Source organism: Phaenicophaeus curvirostris, chromosome 6 (assembly GCF_032191515.1).
Source record: "Phaenicophaeus curvirostris isolate KB17595 chromosome 6, BPBGC_Pcur_1.0, whole genome shotgun sequence".
Taxonomy (NCBI): domain Eukaryota; kingdom Metazoa; phylum Chordata; class Aves; order Cuculiformes; family Cuculidae; genus Phaenicophaeus; species Phaenicophaeus curvirostris.
This window is the reverse complement of record NC_091397.1, coordinates 6,009,221-6,034,154: the sequence shown is the minus strand read 5'-3', so window position 1 is coordinate 6,034,154 and position 24,934 is coordinate 6,009,221. Positions and strand designations below refer to the sequence as shown.

The 24,934-nt window shown below is 38.2% G+C and overlaps 1 protein-coding gene across 1 annotated transcript in view; it reads right to left on the bottom strand.

Annotated features, from left to right (window-relative positions):
- Nucleotides 1–2,902: 2,902 nt before the first annotated feature.
- LOC138722359 (sodium channel protein type 5 subunit alpha-like) overlaps nt 2,903–24,934 on the bottom strand; it is a 34,600-nt gene continuing 12,568 nt past the window's right edge. The window contains exons 12-27 of the mRNA XM_069860423.1: nt 24,172–24,301; nt 21,999–22,237; nt 21,465–21,665; nt 19,721–20,074; nt 17,173–17,610; nt 16,117–16,263; nt 15,410–15,530; nt 12,617–12,771; nt 11,798–11,971; nt 11,441–11,548; nt 9,850–10,128; nt 9,181–9,234; nt 7,259–7,400; nt 6,153–6,253; nt 5,463–5,733; nt 2,903–4,101 (exon numbers count right to left, since the gene is read on the bottom strand). Of these exons, the coding sequence (XP_069716524.1) occupies nt 2,903–4,101; nt 5,463–5,733; nt 6,153–6,253; nt 7,259–7,400; nt 9,181–9,234; nt 9,850–10,128; nt 11,441–11,548; nt 11,798–11,971; nt 12,617–12,771; nt 15,410–15,530; nt 16,117–16,263; nt 17,173–17,610; nt 19,721–20,074; nt 21,465–21,665; nt 21,999–22,237; nt 24,172–24,301 (4,113 nt within the window). The remainder of the gene's footprint in view (nt 4,102–5,462; nt 5,734–6,152; nt 6,254–7,258; nt 7,401–9,180; nt 9,235–9,849; nt 10,129–11,440; nt 11,549–11,797; nt 11,972–12,616; nt 12,772–15,409; nt 15,531–16,116; nt 16,264–17,172; nt 17,611–19,720; nt 20,075–21,464; nt 21,666–21,998; nt 22,238–24,171; nt 24,302–24,934) is intronic.

The window sequence follows — 24,934 nt, the reverse complement described above, 5'->3', positions numbered from 1 at the left end:
ATGCAACGCTCTCAGAATAGTAGCTAAAAGAGGACAAGAGATAAAGCATTGCTCAGTGTGACCAAAAAGAATGGAAATCCATCTGGAAACAAGATACACAGACATCACAAGAAACGAGGATTTTAGTATGGACAGCAGTAGGACCCAAAATTAAAAGGGTTCAGATGAGAACCAGAAAGATTAAAGAAAATTGCAATGGGCTTTCCTTCCCGAACAGTATCATCTTTACTCAGAAGGGTTTCTGCAGAAGGTAAAATTCACCCTAGGGGGTACTTGTCGTTTCTTGCACCAATAAACAAGTCACTCATGTCACCAATGATCTTTTGCATCTGATCTTCTGGTGGAACTCTTGACTCAGCTTCAGAGTGGCTGTCCCAGTGAGATGGAATTCAGTGAGGCTTATATGTAACTGGCTGTGAATGAACTATTCTTACAATTAAAAATACTTCTTCCTAGCACACAAACTGACAAATATGAGTTGCATTTTCTTTGGGTATGGATGTGTTTCTATACATAATCTCCTGAGACAATGTAACATTGGAACTGTTGAGTGCACACCCAAATTGATGAGAATGGTGCATGTGGCTCATTCTTGCTTGTTGGTGGACTCTGCAAATCATGGGAAGCAGACAGCAAACAGGTTTGAGTTGGGAAACTACCTCTACAAGTGCCAGGTAGTCAGTTCTGTAACTGCGGTGGGTCGCAAACAGGGCAAGTGTTTTAAAAATCATTTTAGCCAACAAAACCCATTCCAGTTTTTTAATTATGTTCAATTGTTAGCTTTATTTTTTTCCACATGAAGGAATAGAGATCCTGAGTTCCAGTGTCATGGACCTGTTGACTTCTCTGATATAAAGCAGATACACCGTGCACCTATTCTAACATCTGAGGGAGTATTAGTCAAAACTAATTAAAGATGCTATGCTGGCTAGGAGAAGCTGAGGGAATACCACAGAGGAAAGTAAAATGAAAAGCTATTATAAATATTATTATTTGCAATCAATATTCAGTCAGTATTAACTGAAAACAGTCACATTATTGAGGTGTAATTTCTCATTCATACTGAAAGAGAGTTTCTGTCAAAAACACTCACAGTTTGAAGAGATGAACAGGAGGAGAAGACAAAGATGACACGAGGCAGGACACAACTGCCACTACAGAGAAGGGATGCTGAATAGAGTAGGCCAGTTGGTGCAGGTTGCAAGTGGATGGTACAGTGGCTTCCAGTTAGTTGCAAAACCCAGTTTCCTTTCTGGCTAAAATCAGTGCCCGATCCTGCCAACCTCAACAGTGACAACATGGCTACAACCTTGTGACTAAGAAAGAAATCATCTTACTCCAACTTGCATGTAATGATGTTTGAAGTTTAAATAAGAAATTTAAGTGTCAAGGGTAATTTATGACTATGTCTAGTGCATGGCAAGTGATAACACAACAGTCATTAGACATCAAAATCTGTCAGCTGAAAGTATCTCCAAAGTACGTGTACAAAGGACAAAAGACTATTGTTTGGGTATGTGTTTTTCTGAGAAGCCCAAACTAGTAAGCACATGAAGAAAGGTAAAGAATTTCATAAGGAAAATATGGTGAAGATCACAAGAGACCATGTGCACATGTAGTTTCATGAGAAGCAGAGTTATGATTACATCCTTAGTCTTGTGTTAACCACACACCTCAAATTTTAAACCTAGATTTCGTAACTGTCTGCATTACTTGTACTTCAATTTCTTCTAATCTTTTCAGGGGAGAGAAAAACTGGCTCTCCCATCAGAGAGAGACAGGCAGAAGAGGGAATGGATTCTACCAGTCACACAACACACCAGCCTTAGGTCAAGGCCTCACTCCATGGCCATGGATAACTCTTACCAACAAGACCAAGGGTAGCTCAGATGGAGCCCACGTGGTGCTCTGCAGACTGGGTTTCTGGTGTCATCTGAAGTGATGCTGCAAATTTCCCCCCAGTGGAAACACTTATTTGTGTCTCTCATCTCTGTCACATTGGCAGTAACAAACCTGAGCATGAAACTTAACCATTTTGTGAAAACTGAGGAAAGTAGGTAATAAACGCAATTTGTTATGCAGCAACCAATAGACACGCAGCACAGTTGCCTTCTCCTCACTGCCAGAGGAGACTGGGTTAAAAAAATAATCCTCGCAGACAGAATATATAGGTTTTACTCAGCTCAGTACAACTTTTGTAATACTGAGAGTTGCATTTATTATTTCATTAAGCTGCAGTAACACAACTACAATAGCATACATGCCGTGACTTATTCTGTAAATTGTTCGTATTGGAAGATGTCCACTAGGTTGTGGCGTATCTGTGGACCATGCAGGAGCTATGTTTGTGGTACATCAGCCCCCAAAGCATAACAGGATCAAAAATAAAAAAGTCAGCAGCCATTTACTGAACAGGTTCATAGTGAGAGTATCAATTAAGAATGGACTTACAATAAATTTTACTACCTTTCCCTTCATCAATTTATCTTAACACTGACATTCTTTTCCTGTTCTCCAGTAGCTCTGCTACTGCTTGGGCTTTTCTCTGCTTCTTACAGCAGGGATAATGCCAGCAGGTATTATCTACCTCTGCTGTGCATACTCCTCAGCCCTCAGGTACTGTAGGACCTCCTTTGCAGTAGGATGCCCTTAATCAAACTGCTCCAAAACCTTTCACAGCTTTTGTCTCTGCATGTGCAAATACTGAACGAAGTTGCACATAGCAGAGCCAAAGACTACAATTTAGCAGCTACCACAGTTAAGTGATCATGCCTAGCTATGGTTAACTGATTGTGATCAACAGACTGTTTTTAATAGGAAGATTGCCTCAGCTGACACATATTTACAATATCACCTTCTGTGAACGTTTTATAATGTTTTCAGTAACATAGCCACCGATGAACTATTCGGTGTCCGGAGATTGTTTGTTACCTGTAACTTCTCCATTCTCAACCACAAGAATGCCACTACTGGCTCTTGTGACAGTGTTGTATGATGGAGGAAAGGATACTGAGGACAGAGTTTCAGACTTGTCAGGACTCCTACCATGGTTTTCACCCATCATAGATGCAATAAGCCCTTCTTTTTCTGGAGCAGAACCTCCAAGAGTGTCACCACTACAAGTTCTGTGATGGTACAGGTAGGAAGCCTGTTTCATGGAGCGCATAAGCAAATGACTCCTATAGGCACGCTGGATAACAGTGGCAGAAGCTTCCTCTTGTCTGTGTCTGAGAGTAGTGGAGATTGGCTCATAGGATGTTTTAGATGGATTGGCAGCCATGAACTTCTCCTCCATTTGTACTTTAAGAGTATCCAGCTCCCCGGAGTCTCCTAACACACGTTTCGTAAAAGCAAACAGGATATCCAAGCAGTGGATTCTATCTCCACTGACCATAGGAAGGTCCATTGCTATGAGTTCAACTTTGTTTGGTTTTGGTACACGTAAAGGTTCAGCCAGAGCATCGGCGAAGTCTGAAAGTGCAGAGAAAGTTATAAACTGAGTTGCCTCAGGATCAAACTTCTCCCAGATTTCATAAAAGATGTCAAAGTCATCTTCTCCTAAAGGCTCTGTACTTTCCTCAGTAGCAGCATTGAAGTTCTCCAGAATAACAGCTATATACATGTTTACAACAATGAGAAATGATATAATGATATAACTTACAAAATAAATGATACCTATAGCAGGTTTACCACATTCACCTACAGTACCAGTTATGTTTGGGTCACAGTATGGTGGCCCAGTGTTTAAAATAGGACTGAGAAGACCATCCCAGCCAGCTGATGTGGTGATTTGGAAAAGACAGAGCATGCTGTTAGCAAAGGTTTGGAAGTTGAACATGTCATCAATGCCACCTTCCATCTTCACATACGCAAAGTTAGCCATGCCAAAAATAGCATAAATGAACATGACCAGAAAAAGCAAGAGGCCAATGTTAAATAGGGCAGGTATGGACATCATTAATGCAAAAAGCAAAGTTCGAATTCCTTTGGCAGCCCGGATGAGTCGCAGGATTCGTCCAATCCGAGCCAAGCGAATGACCCTGAACAGCGTAGGTGGTAAGAAATGTTCAAATGCTTTACCAATGCCAGAAAGCAGCAAGGCTAAAATGGAAAGGATAACAACTGGTTAGAATATAACATTTCTGCTTAAGTAGAATGAAATGATAGCACCTGTAAAATTGAAAAATATCTGATGTGTGGGCACTAAGACCCTAGCTGAGCAACCTTGACTAGAAGTCTGAGTTGAAAAAATAGCTGTAGAAATCAGCAATTATAGGCTACGTTCTTCAGCCACCAGAAGATAGCACCCACTTCACTAGGGATTGAAGGCAACTTCAAATATCCATATCAGTCAACGCTTATTGAATGGTGGTTTTCTTTGAGACTGCTTGCATGAATACTTTGGAAGGCACAGGTTAAGTATTTATCTTCTAAATTTGAATACAAATACTGACACTACAAAGCTAAACTGAGTAAACAAGATACAAAACCAGTGTCAAGGTTATAATTTAAAGCTGAACACAGAAGTCATGCATGCCAGTATAAAATGGCTACAAAAGAATGGGTTTTTTATCTTTAATTTGCGTGAAAAAAATGACAGATCCAATAGTGCTAGAATAGGTTTGCCTTTTCTAAGTTTAGATGTTTTGGATACTTTATCTGAATTTCTTCTCCAGGCACTTAGTTTCTCAAGGAAAAGCCACATTCTTACTGGAATCTTATATGCCCCAGACATAAGTCACAGTAAAGACACAAAATATTTTTCTTTCCCTAAATGCCTTCTGCTGTGTTGGCAGTACTGGTCCTATGAAGAGTTAAATAGGGAGAAATCTCAAGCAGGCAAAAAAGCTATTTACCCTGTTTTTCCATTGCAATCTCTTCAAATAAAAGGTAATACATTTCAGTTGTTCTTTTCTATCCTGTTACACAGTGTGAACCCTTATTTTCAATCAGCTGTGCCTGAGTTCCCAGAAACTGAATTTTATAGTCTATAATTTTGTTCCAGTCTTCATATTCTCTATACATTTTGATTCTCTGTTACAAACACAGATGACAATACCCGGCAGTTTTTATCTGATCGAAGATTTCTTAGTTGGCACTAAATCTTCGACAATGGAAATTATCCCAGAATATGGTACTAATATGGTGGGTTATTCATTCTGTCTTTCAGACTACGAAAAAACAATCAAAAGAACCATTATGAAAGATTTTACACAACGTACCCACCCCCTTTTTTTTTAAAAAAAAATACATTTATTACAAGAAAGAGCAGAAATGTTTAAAAAATCTATTTCTTGTCATTTTAATATAATTGTAGGGTTTCAGTTCTTTTTCTTCAAGACTTTACAGTATTATGATTTCCATTTCAACATCCATTTGCAGTTGATAAATTTTAACTATTTTTTTTGTGAATATAATAATAATTGAGTTAGTAAAGGATTTGCCAAACCAATTTTACTTACCAATAAGTGACATAACCACAACAACTAAATCAAATATGTTCCAGGCATTTGAGAAATAGTATTGTCTCAGAGCTGCCAATTTCAGTACACATTCTGCAGTAAAGATGGAAACGAAGAGTATGTTGATCTTGGCAAGGACGTTAGTCTTCATTCCACTTTGCTCATGGGTCTCCACCATCATGGTGATCATATTAAGGCAGATGAGAATCATGATTACAATATCAAAGGCCTGGCATGTTACAATGTCAAAAAGGAATCCTTGGTATCTGTTCTAGAGAGAAAAAAAGAATCATCTGACATCAGTTATGAAAGTAGGGAGCACTCATCTGTGTGTTTCCAACAGCTCCAATTTCCATGTTACAAAATCACTCAACTATAGTGAAGTTAGAGAAATTTAAGAAAGACAGAATATAACAATGAAATTAAAAATCCCTTCCCATCTTGAAGTTTAATCAGCTCCAAGGTGAATGTAGAATCCAACAATATTTATGCAGACAACTTAATAAATATTTAACCTGCAAAATCTTTCAGTGCAACTTTCTGGTATGGAAGTGACTTTAGAGCACTGTCTGAATATCAACAGAAAGATAGTATGAATAATTTATATGTAACATATAAACACATACACTTTTCAGTGAATTAAATGACATTTAGCAGTGCACTTTTCTTTTGAAGAATTCAAAGTCCTACCAGTGGTCTTGGAATGGGTTTTTGAGGTTTCTTGGATCCCAACTTTTTCATTGCATTGTAATATTTTTTCTGTTCTTCTGTCATAAATATATCTTCTCCACCTAAGTACATGAGGAAACATTACTGTTACTTGGTGAGAAAGCAAGACTCTTGCAGTTACAAGGTCTAACATGTTGGAAACTAACATTCCTTCATTTTTCACATCTTGCTGGTACTAACCCTTGAACTGTGTCCAAAAAACCAAAGTGGCACAAACCATACATTCACAGAGCAGAAGTCCTGGGGTTAAACCCAGCTGGCTCAGGCAGTATGAAAACAAAGGACCTACTGAAAACCCGGGTAGGAATAACTCTTTGCCTGGTTTCCCACATCCTGTTCTTGTCAAATAATCAAAATACTTCTCAGACAATCTATACCAGACCACTTTCTAAATAAGAGTCTCCCGACATGCTCAGTTTCCAAAAAGGAGTAAAATTTTAAGGGGCTGGAAAGAAGTCCTTGACATTGATATCTGGGGAAAGATCTGTATGTTCAGGTTATAGGGGAAAAGAAAGGAGGAAGGAAATCACCTTAGGTGTTACTTGTACTAAGTGAATTGCTACTGCTCTTGTAAATGCCAACAGAAGTTCTAGATTCATAAAATCATCAAGGTTGGAAAAGACCCATAAGATCATCAAGTTCAACTATCAGCCCAAAACCACCATGCCTACTAAACCATGTCCTGAAGTGCCACATCTGCACATCTTTTAACACCTCCAATGCTTTACAACTCTTTCAGCAGAGAAATATCCAATATAAACCACACCAAAACATCTTGAGACTATTTTCTTTTGTCTTGTTACCTGGTAGGTGGGACCTATACCCCCTCGCTACAACCTCCTTTCAGGTAGTTGTAGAGAACAATAAGGTCCCCCTCGGCCTCGTTTTCTCCAGACCAAAAATCCCCATTTCCCTCAGCTTCTCCTCAAAAGACTTCTTCTCCAGACCCTTCATCAACTTTGTTGCTCTTCTCCAGACACACTCTAGCATCTCAATATTCATTCTATGTATCGCAAGGACCTTGTCTAAACAGATAGAATAGGTGTTTGGGAGAATAACCAGTATACTTATCTTTTTCTTTTGTTGGTTGAAGTTGTCAATAATAACACCAACAAAGAGATTTAGGGTAAAGAAGGATCCAAAGACTATGAAGTTCACAAAGTAGAGGTACATAAATAAACTGTGCTCCATTTGTGGCTGCTCATTTTTCTGGAAAAAAAAAAAAGAGAAGCAACATGAAAAATGACCAGTAACAATATGGTCTTAATTCAGAATAATCTGCATATTGCAGATCTTCTCACAAATTGATTCCAGGAAGAACTAAGATTTACAGCCCTGCTGCTAGTTCTAACAAAATGGCTATAGTTTAATTCTACCAATAGTGCATAACACAAGATATTGTATGCAGATGATAATTGAGAAGAAAGCATGAAGTGGTGGAAGAAAATAACATTCATGTGGTGACTACCAGATGTATTAAAATTCTAGGGCCTGCTAGGGACATCATTGCTCAGATGCTGACTGCTGTCCCTTTTGAAATTAAACACGAACCTTGCAAACTGTTATCAAGCACAATACCTGCAAGGTAACTAACCAGAAAATACAACTCAAAGTAGTAGTACTACAAAGTATTTAATCAGAAACTACACAAACAGTCATTACAGAAGGAATTAAATTAATGAGTTGCAATTGTTTGTGTAGCTTCTGATGAAATCATTGCAGAACAGGATAATGTAATTCATACTGATATATTTGCACTGAAACCTTTGTAGAGCAAAACTTAGTCTTTGACTAATTTGAGTGAATTTACTTTTATTTTAAGTTTCTCTCTTTTTTTTCCCCCCACAAAGGCTGATTTTTGTGGGTTTTGGGTTTTTTTTTTGTTTTCTTTTTTTTTCTTTTCAAACCTGGCTTAAAATCCTACCATTTGCAATTGAACGAAGCCCCTGCTAGAATAAATAGAAATAGTTACTGAATTGGATGTTCTTGATATGATTTTCACAAGCATTTCAGAAGAATCAGTTCAGCTTCTTCCAATAAGAAAAGGAACTGTAAATTACTCAGTACTTGAAAAATCAAGCAAACTGTTTAGAAGTCTAATTCCAAGCTCTTGCCATTAAAAATCTTGCCTAGATATGTTCGGGTTTTTTTTTTCCTTCTTAACAAAAAACTTTTTCTATGTCTATTATACACAAAACCAGAAGAAAAATAATTTTTCAAATTGAAACACAACACTCCCTCCCCCCCATTTTTATATATGGTTACTTTTAAAATTATTTGCCTCCTTTGCAGTCATGGTCTAACTAAGATAGCCTTTTCATATTAGATTCTTTGCCTCCATGGGCATGCCACTTTGTTCAGTGTAACACCTGATCCTGTTTCTGAAGACAGCTAATGCTCCTGTCAATATAAACAGTAGGTAAAACAGTACTAGCAAATCCTGACAACGTGTTTCAAATGGTCATTTATCCGCAATAATTCAATTCTAGATATGTTTGGGTTTATGTTTTGAAGTGGAGTTATGTCACTATAAAATATCAAGGTTTAGTCCAAGTTTGAGGCTTATAGAAGATGCATGAACATAGGCTTCTCTGTGAGTGGACATCCAGTTATTAGCTGAGTTCATGTAGTATAAAGAGGTGCTCAGCTGAAAAATATAGGTATCCAGGGTGAGCTGAAATACTCCTTAGATCCCTCTGAGCACTGAGTACATCTTCGTTACCCATACAGGGCACTTGAGGTGAACTTGCATGGAGACCTTACAGTATAGGTAGCTACACTTAGATGAGCTGATCTGGCATTGAATCCCACATCCCTCTACAACAGATTAGTTTACCGTGAATCATTTACAGATGAAAGAATTACATCATCTGATAAAAATTGGTACTGTAAAGATTTAGCACAAGCAGCATATAGAAAAGTGCAGAAATCATAACACTCTTGTAAAAAGCAGTACTAACAAAAATATAGTTTGAATATAGTCACTGACCTCTCGTGAATCTACTGCGGCATACATGATGTCCATCCAACCTTTAAATGTTGCCTAGAATAAGAGAGTACAGAAAACATGAACTTTCAGGGTAAAAGTCTTCATATCTTTTGCAATAACTAAGCAACACTGAGTGGAGTAAGAGCCTTTGATATGCGACACCGAGCTCTGGATTTAGAGAAACTTGCCCCTGCTCTATGTGGGGCATTCTTAGCCCTGGCGGGATATGAAAACTTGCTAGGGTTGGACAGAACATGTTGACCTGGGATGCTGACTGGGCAAACCTTCACTCATATGGACTACTAAAGGCCTTACAACATCCATAGCTGAACAAAAATTCTGTCTTATAGAAGATTAGTTCAGTATTTGCCCTGGATTTCTACTGAAATTGACTCAAGCTCTCAGTCTCATGAACCTGCTAGGGGCTGAAACTGCATTTGTCCACCAGATGCTTACTTTATCACCTGGAAAATCACAGCGACACCTTATTTGTCCCCATATTTCCATTTGTGTGTACAAGCAGCACTTGTGTTTGCATGGCCAGCTACAAGGGAAGAGCAGGCTGTAATACGCCACTCTTTTCCATCACCCATAGAGATGAGTTAGGAGTTGATAGGACGTCAAGCCCATCTGACACTGTGCTGGCTAGTGAAGGCAAGCAGCACTTACCACCTGAAGAAGAGCCAGGTAGCCAGAGCCAACATTATCAAAGTTGACTTTAAGATTGACCCAGAATATTTTTCCTGTGTTATTATGCATTTTACAGTCTGTTATGTCATTAATTGAATTATCTAATTCTGAATTTTCTTCTGTCAGATTGACACATTTCCCAAACTTCCCAGCAAAAAGGTTCACTCCCATGATGCTAAAGATGAGCCAGAAGATGAGGCAGACGAGCAGAACATTCATGATGGAAGGGATGGCTCCCACGAGGGCATTGACCACCACCTTGAATGAAATAGGAGAGGAAAAATACATTTAAAGGAAGATGGGCTCGAGTATATGCTTAGTGCAATGAGCGGTCACTTAGTCATTTCAGCAAGCAGAAACAATGTTTTCCATGTAAAAACTAGTCACAGCTGTTATGGGTACCTTGAACAAAGACTCAGAGGTCTGTAGTATCTCTTAGGCTTTCAAAGGAATAGTTGAGAACTTTTGGGGCTGCTGTGAGCCACTACCATATAAGTAAATTACACTGTAAGTCCATCCTCTTTAGATGACTTTCCTTTAGTTTTGGAATGGGGTGCTTGGGGACATGGTTTAGCGGTGGCTTTGACAGTCTTAGCTTTATGGTTGGACTTCATCTTAAAGGTCTTTTCCAACCTGAATGATTATGATTCTATGGCACCCATTTCAAAATTTACTCCAGACATGGAAATTTTGATACATTCTGTTAATTAATTTAATGCAATTTCTTTCTGCCTTCACAGTGACAAAATTGCAGAAGATAGCCCAAGCCAATCTATATCTTAGAAGTATTGAGGCTGCATTCCCATGTAAAGGTTTGACAGTGATGCCATATGTATTTCCATCATGCGTTCTCACATGCGAGTGTATATTCCATAGATCAGACTTTTTCTCAAATACCATTTGTCATGCTGTTTCACATTACTACGTAAGGATGTTTTGCATGTGGCTAAGGCAATGTCTCTGAATTTGCACAATGGTACGTTTTTAATTGAATGTAACCAATATTCAGCAGCTTAACATTGTTCCAGACTCTCCTTTGATGGAAAAAGGCAGCAAATATTTTACAGACAAACACTCCTGGTTTTTTGAAAGCAAAAGTCTATTTGGAACAACAGTTTGAGCAAAGTACCTCTTAAAAGTCTAAAGGTTTTATAAATCAGTCCAGCAGAAACTTGCAGGACAGAGAGGATTCATTCCTCTGAACTAGATTTCCATCAGACGTCAAAAATGAAAATTGTGCTCACAGTTATTTTTCTCTTTTTTTATTTTTTTATTGTCTTAGTGAGACAGGAACAAAAAAATGGCTGAGTAGCAATGGAACAAAGTTCTGCCTGATCTTGTTTTACTTTCAACGGCACAAGGATCGATCACTTGAGGAAAGTCTATAAGAAGCAGACAATTTCAGAGGAGTACAACAAAGATGTCTTCTAAAAATTCATTTTATAGGTCCTAAGCTGAACTTGGGGTAAACATGAGTTACGAACATGAGTTACGTGAGACACAGACACAAGTTACAAACCTGTTGAGTGCTTATTAGTATGAACAGGCTTTAATTTACATTCAGTCTTACCCTCATCCCTTCAAATCGTGACAATGCTCTTAAGGGTCTCAGAGCTCGGAGAGTCCTAAGAGATTTCATTGGACCAAATGAACTGCCCAGGAGGTTTATTAAAGAGATCTGAATGGGAAGACAAAAGAAAGTATTAGCAATCACCTGGCACCCCTTTCCTTTATTCTCGTTTAAATAAACAAACAAAAAAACCCAGCAGTTTTCCCCATATTTTCAGTGGCCAGAGTGCCATATTCTGAAATCATGATTAAAGTAGGCAAGAGTACTGTCTTAGTTTTGCTTCCAAAAAATAATCAGTGATTCTGCTACTACGTCCTGCGTCAGGTCCCATGTAGAAATGCCAAAGGCAGAACTTACATCTACAATGAGGAAGTCCAGCCAGCACCAGGCATTGGTGAAATACTTCTTGAAGCCATAAGCCACCCATTTCAGAAGCATTTCCAGAACAAAGATGAAAGTGAACAGTTTATCAAGAAATGTCAAGATATTTTTAATGTTTTTTCTCTCATTTATATGGATGTCTTCAAATGCCTGAAAGCATAATACACAGCTAAATAGTAAAGTCAGAAACAAGCTTTACAAAATGAAAGCCTAGAATCATTATGACCTCTTTGTCACTCAATGTTCTACACAGCTCTAAACCACACCTTTTACTCGAATCTATGCTATGTCAGCTGATAAATATGTCATTCTCCTTGTCTCTTCCTTTTTTTCTATCTAGTAACTCCCTGTGGACACATGCATCATGCACACTGGGAACTTAGGAGGAAAATATAAACTTCTTGAAATAAATTTCTAAAAATATAATTTCAAAATAACTAAGTACTTTTTTTTTGAGTATCAAGAGCAATTTATTTATTTTAATAACAAAAAAAATATTTTACAACTGGCAACTAACTTCCAAAGTCAGAAAAATCTAGTATATAGCCAGAACAGAAACAGCTTCTGAGAGTTATGCATTTTTAGTACTGATCACCCTCATAATTTGTAATAATATGAATAATAAATTTGCAGTATGCAATAGTGAATAAATGATTACTATGTGAAGCTTCTTCTCTTTTCTCGTGATCAGCTCAAAGATGTTTGCTGTGTTTTGTTATAAAAATAACTTTTTCTGGGTACAAATCAAAACTAAAAATTGTTCTAAATAAGTACATGAAATTGTGCTACACTAACCAGGGCTCCACTGCTCAGAAGAATCATGAATATGATAAAGGATTCAAACCAGGAGTGTTCAACAATCTGATAGCAGGTTTTTCTCAGATTCCACCATGTTTCTCCTCCAAACTTTATGGCACTACCCGTATAACAATGAAAGTATCGAACACAACCTGAAAGTGAAAGACAGCAATGAACGCATGAAATGAATGTACATGCATGTGAAGGGTTGCTCAAGAAACATCTTGCTGCAGGGGAAAGTCCATGGTCACATCAACTCCATCATTGTTGGGTTTATTTAATGTTTTGCCATAGGAAAAGAAAGAAGGAACATCTAATTTTTAATTTTTTTTTGCCTTGTAACTCCTATTTATATACATGTGAAGTAAATGGAGATCCTTTGGACAAATTTCCATTAATTCAAGATATTTCCGAGACACTGGACAGGCTCTCACTGACCTGATGTTTAGGCACACAAAACTGTAGGGCCATGGTGTTATAAAAGCCTTTCTCAGTTTCTGCATGCTGCTTGGAAAGCAGAAATGAGATGCCCTGGAACAAAAAGTCTTGAAGACAGGAAAGGTAAACAGTTGTCTTCAATATTACAGTGTTATTCTCCACATTGCAAGGTCTATGCATTCATTTATTTGGTTCTGAATGTATAGAGTAATTTATATCGTACAACATATGTCATATTCTCAACTTTGTAGAAGGAGACAGCACCTCTAAAGCTCACCAGATTGCTTTCTATAACAATAAGTGACACCAGGGATACAAAGCTTCCTGACCACCCCCTTACAAAATCCTGGATTTGATTGTGTATTAGATTTGCCAAGAAATAACTGTTTGGCTAACATTTTCCTTGCTGTGTGCCCTAGAATAATTCATGTTTTCCTTGTCACAAAAAAATGTCAGTCAGAAGGCTTCTGCCATTTCCAAGCATAAAATGAAATTATGTACATATATGTGTCAATAATGTATGCTAACCTTATACAGGTTATCTTGCACCGTACATATAAAACTCACAAACATGATGGAAAATACTGTACGTAAAAAAATTCAGATCATCTTTCTTTCAATAATCTCAGTTTCCCCAGTAACGTGGATCTCAGATTTAAGATCAGGCAGGGAATGGCACTTGCCACAAGATAAGGAGGGGGGTGGGGGTTGTGCAGAAATCTGTTAGGTAGAGATTTGCTGCACCTTCAGTTGAGTTCTCTAGTGGTTTTGCCACAGCAGGCACACTCCCCACTGGGACTACAGAGCACAAAACAAGATATTTCACATTTCTTCTCTGAAGCACTATTAGCTGTGCTCACAGAAATTGCCATTGATAAGTAGTTTTTGAAAAAAAACTCTGTAGCTCAGAAATCTGATATCTATATCAATGCAATATATGTGGCTTTTTTCTAGAGAAAGCAAACTGCAGTGTAGGTCTAATGGAGATGTCTTGGGATTTATTATGTATAACATAATATACATACATAGATATTCTATGATTATTACAACAAGGAAAATATTTTGCATTCAGGCAAAACACCACTCTAGCTTTGAATAATTTTTTTACATGCTACACTGTTATTGATTTAATCCTAGAACTGTGCACTAGGAGTTTCATTAACCTAGAAAAGCAACAGGAAAACAAAACAAACAAACAAACAAACAAAAGTCAGCTTTGCAGAATACAACAATAAGGGGATCAGAGAAATTACAGACATATTTGATTTATCTCTGTTCTCATCAGATAAAAATCCAGGAAGCAGTGCTTGAATGGCAAAGAGGTGATGAAACAAAGGCTCTGCCTTTGGGAGGAGAAAGGGAAAGCAAGCTTAGAGCCCCTGGCCTGCACATACGCATCTAAAGAAGTTACTCCTAATCATTTTGTGGTACAGAGAGGTTTGAATGGGTGGGAAACAACTAAATCAAAGAAAACTTGGGGAATGGGTGGGAATAGTGATGGTCAGCCAGGTGGAATGGGTGAGCAAAGGGCAAGTTGGAGCACCAGGAAGAATTTTGACACAGTAGTAATTTATTTAATATAACACACTCCAAAGAAATGATCCTATAAACTGATTTGATGTCATTTCCTCTCTTACAGCTAATAGTGAGAGTGCAGTGGTCTGTGGACCTCAATAGTGACAGTTATTTGAGAAAAATCTCAAGAGCTGTTTCTTTGCATCCTGTGAAAACCACCTGCTGTTACACGTGTTAATGTAGGAAGAATTAATAGAAGCACTCAACTTGTAAAGCTAGATATTGTATGACAATTTGCGAAGGGATACCCGGATTCTGGGCCTATAGAAATTCAATTTCTTCCTAGGATCTTCTCCTTGTTATTTCACTCCTATATTTGTTACTTACAGAGAATGCTCATTAAATGTATTCAAGGAATAAACATCTATACCATTGCAAGGTATTAACTAAGTGCCTTGTGCCAGTGGCCATTGTTGGGTGAGATCTGACCACATGCACTTCTTTTATGTTAAACTCCAAAAGTGACTTTGATCCTGTCCAATAGGGTGAAATTCACCTCAACACACTATAATAATCTCATTTTTTTGGTATTGAGTCTATGTCATTGCCCATGTCTCAGTTAGAAGCAGTTGGCTTTAAAGGAAAGAGGGTTCCTGTTTCAGGTACCACAATCTCTGTTAGTTAGACAAACACAATGATTTGGACTATTTACTCAGTTTCCAGATAACAAAAAAAGTAAATGAAAATAATCTCACCCTATTGCCTGCGCATCACTAGAGAAACAAGTCTGGGTTTGACTCTTCTCACTTCCCAATACAGAAACCCTGAGAGCCTTACCTTCTGGAAAACATTTTTCTGGAGTCTTGAAGTCTTCCGCAAGCTCTGGAATCTGCCTCAAAAGATCTTCAGGGTTTGTCAGATCCACTGTGCTGCCTTCAGAAGGGCTGACACTGCCAAACTACCAAGCAACATAAGAGCAGATATTGATTCTTTCTACATTCAGCTCCAAATTAATAAGTTCCCCCATGAACAAGTAATGTTCAAAATTAAAATTTGGCCATGTACTGATATTTCAGGTAGTGCTGTTAATGGAATGAACTTTGTGATTTAAAAAGTGTGAAAGCTTTGAATGTACTTATTGGTACTTCTAAGAGGGGGCAAATCTGTCTAATCACAATATCTGCTTATAAGAACCAGACTTAACTGCCTAATAAGCTGGTAAATTGCAGAGCTTTTAACTTGCTTATCAGTATATAACATCCTCAAACTGGGACAATCTGAAATAACAGGAAAATGCCTTCAGACAGGAAACCTGTCTGATTATGATTCATAATTTTTTCTTAAAAATCAATACCTAGAAACACAGCACAGGTTCCATTTCATCCACATAATTCTGGCTCCATCATTAATCAACTAGACCAACTACTGCAAGTTCAGAGATATTACGGTCACTAAACTCCACTCCAGCAAATCCTTGAACACAAGTTTACCCAAGTTTGACCAGTACTGGAAAGTCAATGCCACAAGAAAAAAAAAAAAGTTACCTCTTTTTGTGCTGATGATGACAGTTCAACCTCCCTATCCTTTCCTAGGTAAAGTGCACTGAATTCTTCTGAGGAAAAACCTGATCCTTTGCTCCAACTGCTTGAGTTATTCCTTCTTTCTCCCCTTTGCCTCAGGTGATTTTCATCCTGAAAATAATCTGAGGATTAGAGGGATTTACTTTTCCCTTTCTAGGAGGTGCACATGTTGGAAGAGAAAGATAAGGTATGCATTTCATTTAAAGTGAGACTCTACATACAAAAGTCATAAGATACCATCATTTTGAGGCTCAGATTTTACCTAAGGACAGATGAAGGGAAAATTCTTCCTGGCAGACATGCAGCAGACTACAGAATTCGTATTTTAATGAATTAGTCAAAAGTTAAGTGAGAATTTTTGCATGGGAATTAAGACAGAAACTCTAGGTGGGGAAGCTGAAGACCAGAACTTCACTTCTATGGCTAAAATAGAAATGAAAAATTCAGAGAAAGCAATGAAATAGGTTAATATATGCTGTCACAAAAGAAATTTGACCTTAACAGAGCTGCCCCAACCTTATTCTAACAATCACTATACACTATAGAAAACAAGGGCATATATAAATACAAATTTATAGCTCTGGCCCATGCTTTTGAGTCAATGATAATGTTCTTTAGGTAGAACATAAACTTTTTTTCTTTATCATGTAAATAATGACATGACAGTTGCAGTTCCCTCAAAATTTTTATATAATAAATTCCAGATTCACAAAGTATTGACACAATTATCTATGGACAATCTACGGGTCATATAAGTTAGGAATTCCTGCAGCAAACCCAACAGTTTATGCTTTTTCAAGCATGCAAAAGACTCTTGATTTTTAAAAGGCTCCAAGTGATAATATACCCTTACTCTAAACAGTTATATGTTTGGTTCAAGTTCAAAATTTGGTAGCTCTGCAAATGGATCAACACATGCTACCCTGTTCTGTTAGAGACAGTCCGCTACTGTACATGCATCCTTATGCGTACATATATTTGTGCCCTCTAATCTTGCAGTGAAATAAAGAAATTTATTACCTGTCCGCTGTGTTCAATGTCTGTAAATGTGCTCAGCTTATCATCATCTTCAAAACCCTCACTCGTATTCTCTGCCTCAGCAATAGGGACACAAACAAATACATTGGGATTTGTAATATAATCTTCAAGTCCTGAGCACTTGTTCCCGTTTTTCTCAACCCATTCGTTATTGTAATTCTCTTTACAATTTTGTATTTCTTCTTGCTTGGCCCCAGGTGGATTTTGTGCAGTCAATTTGATTTTCTTTCTGTGAGCTTTCTTTATGTGCCTGAGCTTCCCACAACAGGTATCCCACGTAACACGCTTCACAACGTGAAATCCCTTGTGAATTCGAGTAAAGGCGATCCGAAGATTGTTCAACTCTCCGTCATCCTCTGCCGTCTGAAGACAGTCAGTACTGAAGGAATTCAGCAGTAACGCAATGAAAAGGTTGAGAACCTGAAAGTCATTGAAATAACAGTAAAATTAAAAGCCAGGAGAGTAGCATTCAGAAATCTGAATTCTAAAGAATTCTCAGTTTGAAGAACAGATACTATAAAAGATCAGTCTTACTGTGCAAATGAAAAAAAGGTATAATGAAATTACTTCACATTATAAGTGATGAAGTTAACTTCTCTCTAAGAAAATCCAGTGCTCCCATGGCCTTCTTCCAAAAAAAAGTTATTTAAAGTAGCTGAAACGGATTTTCATGTCAAATGCATCAGTTGGCAAAAAATGCTTTTCAAAGGCTATAGTAGCAACAGAGACTATCGTCATGGCTAGTTGGTTTAATAATGACTCCTCCTTCTTCAAACTGGAATTGAATATGGCCTCTGTGGAACTACTTCCAAAATCTTGTTGTGAGACCAGATTCAAGCCCTGTAAATCTCTCAAATCATAGAATCATAGAATAGTTTGGGTTGAAAAGGACCTTAAAGATCATCTAATTCCAACCCCCCTGGCACAGGCAGGGACATCTCCCACTAGATAAAGCTGCTCAAGGCACCATCCTGCCTGTCCTGGAACACCTCCAGGGATGGGGCAACTGCCCTGGGCAACCTGTTCCAGTGCCTCATCACCTTCTCTGTAAAGTATTTATTCCTAATGCCTAGTTTAAATCTTCCACTCTTCAAATCATAGCCACTCCCCCTCGTCCTATCACTACACGCCTTTGTAAAAATTCCCTCCCCAGCTTTCTTGTAGACCCCTTTAAGGTACTGGAAGGTTGCCATAAGGCCTCCTTGGAGCCTTCTCTTCTCCAGGCTGGACAACCTCAACTCTCTCAGCCTGTCCTCGTATGGGAGGTGCTCCAGCCCTCTGATCATCTTTGTAGCCTCCTCTGGACCCATTCCAACAGTTTCATTTCCTTCTTATGTTGAGAATTCCAGAACTGGACACAATACTCCAGGGGGGTCTCACAAGAGTGGAACAAAGGGGCAGAATCAGCTCCCTCAACCTGCTGGCCACAATTCTTTTGATGTAGCTCAGGATATAGTTGTCCCTCTGGGCTTCAAGCTCTGTTGAGAAGCTTGACTTAAGCCAGCAGTCATCAAATCTGCAACATCATCACAAGATCAAATTCAAGAGAAGCTCAAAGTGAGGTTTCTGCCCTGCTTTTGAGTATACATTTATAGAGGAATTTAAGATAAATTCATCCCATCTCTCTCAGTTATTGACCTTAGGTTGGAATAAATCTCACTGTTAGATACCTCCATTTCCTCTGTTGATTAGAAAGCCTAAACAAGAAGTGTAGGCTGAACAATAAATTGTTTGATAGTTAACATTATGCAATATGAATATAACTTAGAGCATTCACCACTGCAGTGTAGAATAGGTTGGGACTTTAAACCTGGGAAAACTTGGGATTAAGCCACCGAGCAGATAAACTGCTTAAACTTAGTTCTTTTCACTGGTTTCTTAAATTAAAATCAGTATATTAATGATACTGGGAATAACATAGGAAACAAAGGTACAAAAAAAGAAAGATGTTTATGATTCAGGCATTATGAAAGGACAGAACAGGACAAGGAGGGCAGCCTGCCTTTTTTGCTCCAGCACAGGTGTGTAAAGCTGTGTAGGGTATGCCACAGTAGGATCTACCTCTTGGATATAAACATACTTAGAAACTCTTAAAGAAAATCCTTATTTCAGTGACAGAAGTGTAGATTCTGCCATTTACTGATAAAGAATTCAATACTTGAATAAGATCTTAACAAAAGAAATATTGATTAATGGAGGCACTTGAGCACTTAGTGCTAATAAGCCTTACTGATTATTTACATCCAAATCCCAAGGCGTGAAGAAACATAGTTGTCTATATTATATTTACTGCAAAGATATTCCTCATCCCATTGCCACGTGAAAAGGTCAAGTGATGTTGCATGGAAAGCACACCAAATATAGACAGCAGCTCAAATGTGAAAGGTAAGAGAGGCTTTTGCAGACTATAACACACACAGGTAACTTTTCCACCTCCCTTTAGGAAAACTACCTTTTGTTGACAAAAAGGCTATGAAGTAGATTCTACCATAGACAAGATGAAGAGAAGAAGATGTTAAAAATAACTCACCACTAAATTTCCTATTACCATGACCAGTAGAAAGACAAGAAGGCACAGTGGTTTTTCAGCAACCACCATGCAGTCCCACATGGTCTCAATCCATTCACCACACAGAATTCGGAAAACAACGAGGAAGGAGTGGAAAAAGTCCATCATGTGCCAGCGTGGCTTGCCATTATTGTTTATTTTATGTCTGTTGTCCGCATAGCTTCTCCCAAAAAGTTGCATTCCTACTATAGCAAAAATGAAAATGATGATTGCCAGGATGAGGGTCAGATTACTCAGTGCTCCCAGGGAGTTACCAATTATTTTAATTAGTGTGTTCAAAGTTGGCCAGGACTTTGCCAGTTTGAAGACCCTCAGCTGTGTGGAAACATAAAACATAGTGTTAGACACCAGTAGAGAAAACCAATCTTTGCACAGTGCAAATTCTTAAAGAAAAAAAAATTCAATTCTTTTGAACTATTCTGGTAATGTAATATTTGTGGCACTGCGACACTAATAATTTTTAAGTATTTATAGATTTATTTTTTTAAATGTGCAACACTGCAAACAAACTAACTGCTTCATAAAGGAACAAGCTAACTTGAATCCCTGGTAAGTATTTGGCCCACACAGGCAGATATCCATGCAATGCAGCTGATGTAGATTATGGTTCCTGACTTACAAGCAACACAAGGACCAAAGTTGAGAGACCACCTGCTGTACTACTATAAAAGGAATCTATCTTTTTGTAAAGCAACCTAAATCATAGAATGATTTGGGTCAGAAGGGACCTTAAAGCTTTCCTATAGGCCCCCTTTAAATACTGGAAGGCTGCTATAAGATCTTCCTGGAGTCTTTTTTTTTCCCCTAGGCTAAACAAGACCAACTCTCAGCCTGTCCTCGCAGAGGAGGTGCTCCAGCCCTCTGATCATCTTTGTAGCCCTCTTCTGGACCCATTCCAACAGTTCCATATCCTTCCTATGCTGAGGACTCCAGAACTGAAGCCAATACTCCAGATGAGGTCTCACGTGAAAGGAGCAGAGTAGGAGCAGAGTAGAGGTAGAGAATCACCTCCCTCACCCTGCTGGTCACGCTTCTTTTGATGTAGCCTAGGATGCAGTTAGCATTCTGGGCTGCAAATGCACATTGCTGGCTCATGCTCTGCTTCTCAACCATTAGCATCCCCAAGTCCTTCTCTTCAGGGCTGCTCTCAATTCATTCTCTGCCCAGCCTCAGCAGAGCTTCCAGGAGGATCTGCTCCATGATCTTTCAAGGCAGAGCAGTAGGCCTGATCAGCTGGTCTTCTTGTCTTCCTTTTTAAAAAATGGGAGTTATGTTTCCCTTTTTCCAGTCAGTAGGAACTTCACCAGACTGCCACCATATAATGACATGAATATTTTAACATTATTTCATGTCTATTTTTAAATGCTGGGTTTTTTACTTATTTATACTCTGATACTTTTATTCCCAAAGTTTCCTGTGCTACGTTTTTTTTTATTTTTGACATTAGTTTTATAACACATCTAAAAAGGAATATTTTTCCTTGGAATATTTCTTAGCATATTACAAAGAAATACATATGTCATTAAATGCTGACTCTAACACTAGAAAGCATTTAAGAGTGTGATTCTTATTCCTAGTGCCAGAGGAGGAAACAATATATTAAAAAGATAATAAGTTCCTGCATCCTATCTGCAGAAAACAAAAGTATTCTCTATTATATTCACAACAAAACATTTTATACAACTGAGTAAGCTTGAGGCATTACCAGTCTGAAGGATCGTAAAACTGACAGGGTTCCTCCTCTTCGTCTTTCTTTCTTGCCTTTGTATTTGGGTAAACTCAGTTCAATTAAACTCAATGTGACAATTACACTGTCAAAAATATTCCAGTGCTGCTGAAAATAATAATAAGGATCTAAAGCAATAATTTTTAAGATCATTTCTGCAGTGAAGATTCCTGTAAAAACCTGTGACAAAGAAACACTAGCATGAGCTTAAAAGTAGCCATGAATTTGTCTTATCTTTAGTTCTTGTTCCCACAAATATCATTCATGGAAAGGTCAATAGAACCCATTTTTATGAATTTTTGATGCACTTTCAATTAAAATGACAGGATTGTTTTCTGTCTTCTCAGGAGTGCGTTAAAAGTGTATGAATAAAATCTGGGAATTGTCTATGTAAATTTATAAATGCAGAATTTGCTTATCTTTAATTTTTACCCTTACTCTTTATGTCTCAAGTGAAAACACCTATCAATCACTCCTTGGCATAAAATGTCACATAGCTGAGAATTTACTTACCAAGTTGCCTACATTAAGCATGAATTTAAAATTTTCTGTCATATTATTATGCTCCAGCGCCATGAACAAAGTATTGATCACAATGCAAACGGTGATAGTGAGATCAATAAAGGGATCCTTCATGAAAGCAGCCACTTTTTTCTTGATTCTCAGCCAAAAAGGACAACAGTCCCAAATTAGATACTTTAAAGCAAAATCCTTCAGGTATGGTGGGCACTTCCGCTGAGATTCTTCAAGTTCTAAATATGAAAGAAAATGCTGCTATAATTTAGTAGTTATTGTTGTGCAAGACGGTGAAACAACTTCAAGTATTCAAAAACCAGAGAAGAAAAAGGAAACCTCACATCTCACACGGAGTCCCAAAGCTTCCCTGCACTTTCTACCACTCATGTTGTCACTTCACCAGCTAAAAAACATGAAGGTAAAATTCAGAGGAAATTGGATTCAAAATTCTTTCATGTGATCTTACTTCCTAAGCCTTTGGATCAGGCTTTCTTTGTCTTAGACCCAGACTCATATGACAATCATCTGACTAAATACAGGCATTTTATGATGCACAGGCCACACCACGGTTTCTTCCACTCTTACAGGTCAATATAGCAGCTGAGGATAAAGTAAAAAGTGCCTTACATAGATTTCTAAGACACCAGCTGTATCACATCCAACATCTTTTTGTCTCCTTTGACCCCCAAGGGAGTCTAGAAAGTCAGTGACAGCCACAGTCACCTACAATGATTGTAGGTAAGGCAAATCCAAATGACAGTGGCAGAAATTTGGCCCTAGGACACTTCTAATGGAAAGGTCATGCCTACCTTTTCCCAGTTGATGCAAATTGCCTCACCTCTCCTTTTTCCATAAGTAAAACGTGAGATAGAAGCAATTCTGGCTCCATTATTTACATGCTGTAGGTCAACTATAAATCTCAGCCTTTCTTTCTTCACCATCAATATTAATGAGTCCTCCAAAGTATTTTTTACCCTGCTGAAGTCCTGTGCAAATCCACTGACAAACTGGAGCTTGCTTAAAGCTAAATAGAAACACACTAGTAATTATTAGTAATCTGGTTTTCAGGGACCTGACATTTTTTTGGAGATCAGATGAGCTGGATCTGACTCGTATCTTTTTCTTAGTTGGACCTGCCCTTATTTCTTCCCACTGTTTAGTTTTCATTTCTTCTCCTCCAGGCTCAACTCCCACATTCCTCTGTACACCACTCATTCCAATGTGATCGCCTTGACTCAGCCCAACTCTAGGTCTAGCTCTTGCCTTATGTTCTTCTAGGTCAAATGTCTTTTTCTTTATGTATACAGTGTGAATCCAGTGAAACTGGTGTTCAGCTCCCAGCAAAGACCTTTGCTTTTCCCCTTTCTGATGCCTGTTCTCAGGTTAATCCACAGCCACTTAGAGCTACAAATCTTGTTCCATCCCACTTCACAGCTGAAAGTGTGCAACAAAACCCAGATCTTTTGTGAATTACACTGCAAAGCAGGGCTCCACGGGACCTGTTGCAACTGTGATTATCCCAAGAAAAATTAAAAAAAAAAATTTAAGAAGTGGGACCTTCCTGCCACTATCCCCTGCTAAATCCCATACTTGTGGTCCAAGAACTGGTGACAGTTCCTGAATAGGGACAGAAGAAGGCTTCCTCATCCTGAACAAATTAGGCTGAAGTTTTTTTAATAAGATCTGCAACAGAACTAACAGTCATCAAAACAATTGTCTACGATGAAACCTCAAAAAAATTTCACATGGAAAGGTAAGTTAAAAAGCTAAAATACTGAGGTTAGTATTCAGACCCCGGGAATTTTCATAACTGATTTTGCTTGCGTAATCCGATTGTTGGATTCTGCAAGGAGCGACGTATCACAAGTTGCAGGGTGAAGGGAAGAAAGCAGTATCCCAGTCCTGCACTTCTGATGTAGAAGTCTCACTCCAATCTCCTCCACTGTCTGTCTTAAAAAACAAGATCTTGCACTAGGCAAAAACTTTGGTCTAGTACATAAAGACTGTGTGATAATGCATCTTTTTTTTAAAAAAGGAGCCAAATTAACAATGAAATTCCTAACTACACACCTACAAATCTCTATTAACCTTTAAGAAATGTATTGACATTTTGGTCTTTCAGGCTAGCATTACCTTAGGAATGAAATAAGCATAATGAGAAACCACTTACCCTCCAAGACACTGGTAATTATGCTGACTGCACTTGCTGCCCTTTGTCTCTGAAGTGCCTCGTTAAAGTACTCCACTGACAGATGAGGAGGCAAATGCATCATGCTGCTCTCATCATTTACAGCTGGCTGCTTAAAGAAGTAAACATGATTAGAGAGATACCACAGGAATAAAATGAAGTAGCCTGTGATGATGGGTAACTAGGAAAGTTAATAGGAATAATGACAAGCAGCCAAATATATGGACCTTTTTACAAGATGTAATAGATGTTGAGAATAAGGATTCCACTCTTCAGTAATAATGCTGCAGCAAATGGATCCTGCAAGCGTGTAATATCAACAGGGCAAGCACAAACGTTGGAAATAAGTGTATCAGGGGAAATAGGCCTAGGACGTATTCCCAGGACTAATGGAAAAGGAGACATGAGGAATAAACTGGTAGAAAAGCATCTCTACCCATTTGGGGAACTTGCAGACAAAGCTTCTGCATGATGTTAAAGGTGCTGTGAAGGAGAAAAATAATTACAGATTTTACTCAAAATTACACTCCTGGACAGGGCATGGGATAAAAAGACTCCTTGGTGACTTTAATTTCAGCACTAGCACCTTCAAATGTACATTAGTACAAGTTTTACATAGCAGAAAAATGGGATTTATAACAGGAATGTAGAAGCAATGGACTAGATTTTGGGAACTCAAGAGTATGAAAACACACTTTCTACTGACAACTTAGAAACTTCCCGCACCAGTATACTTCATTTCACA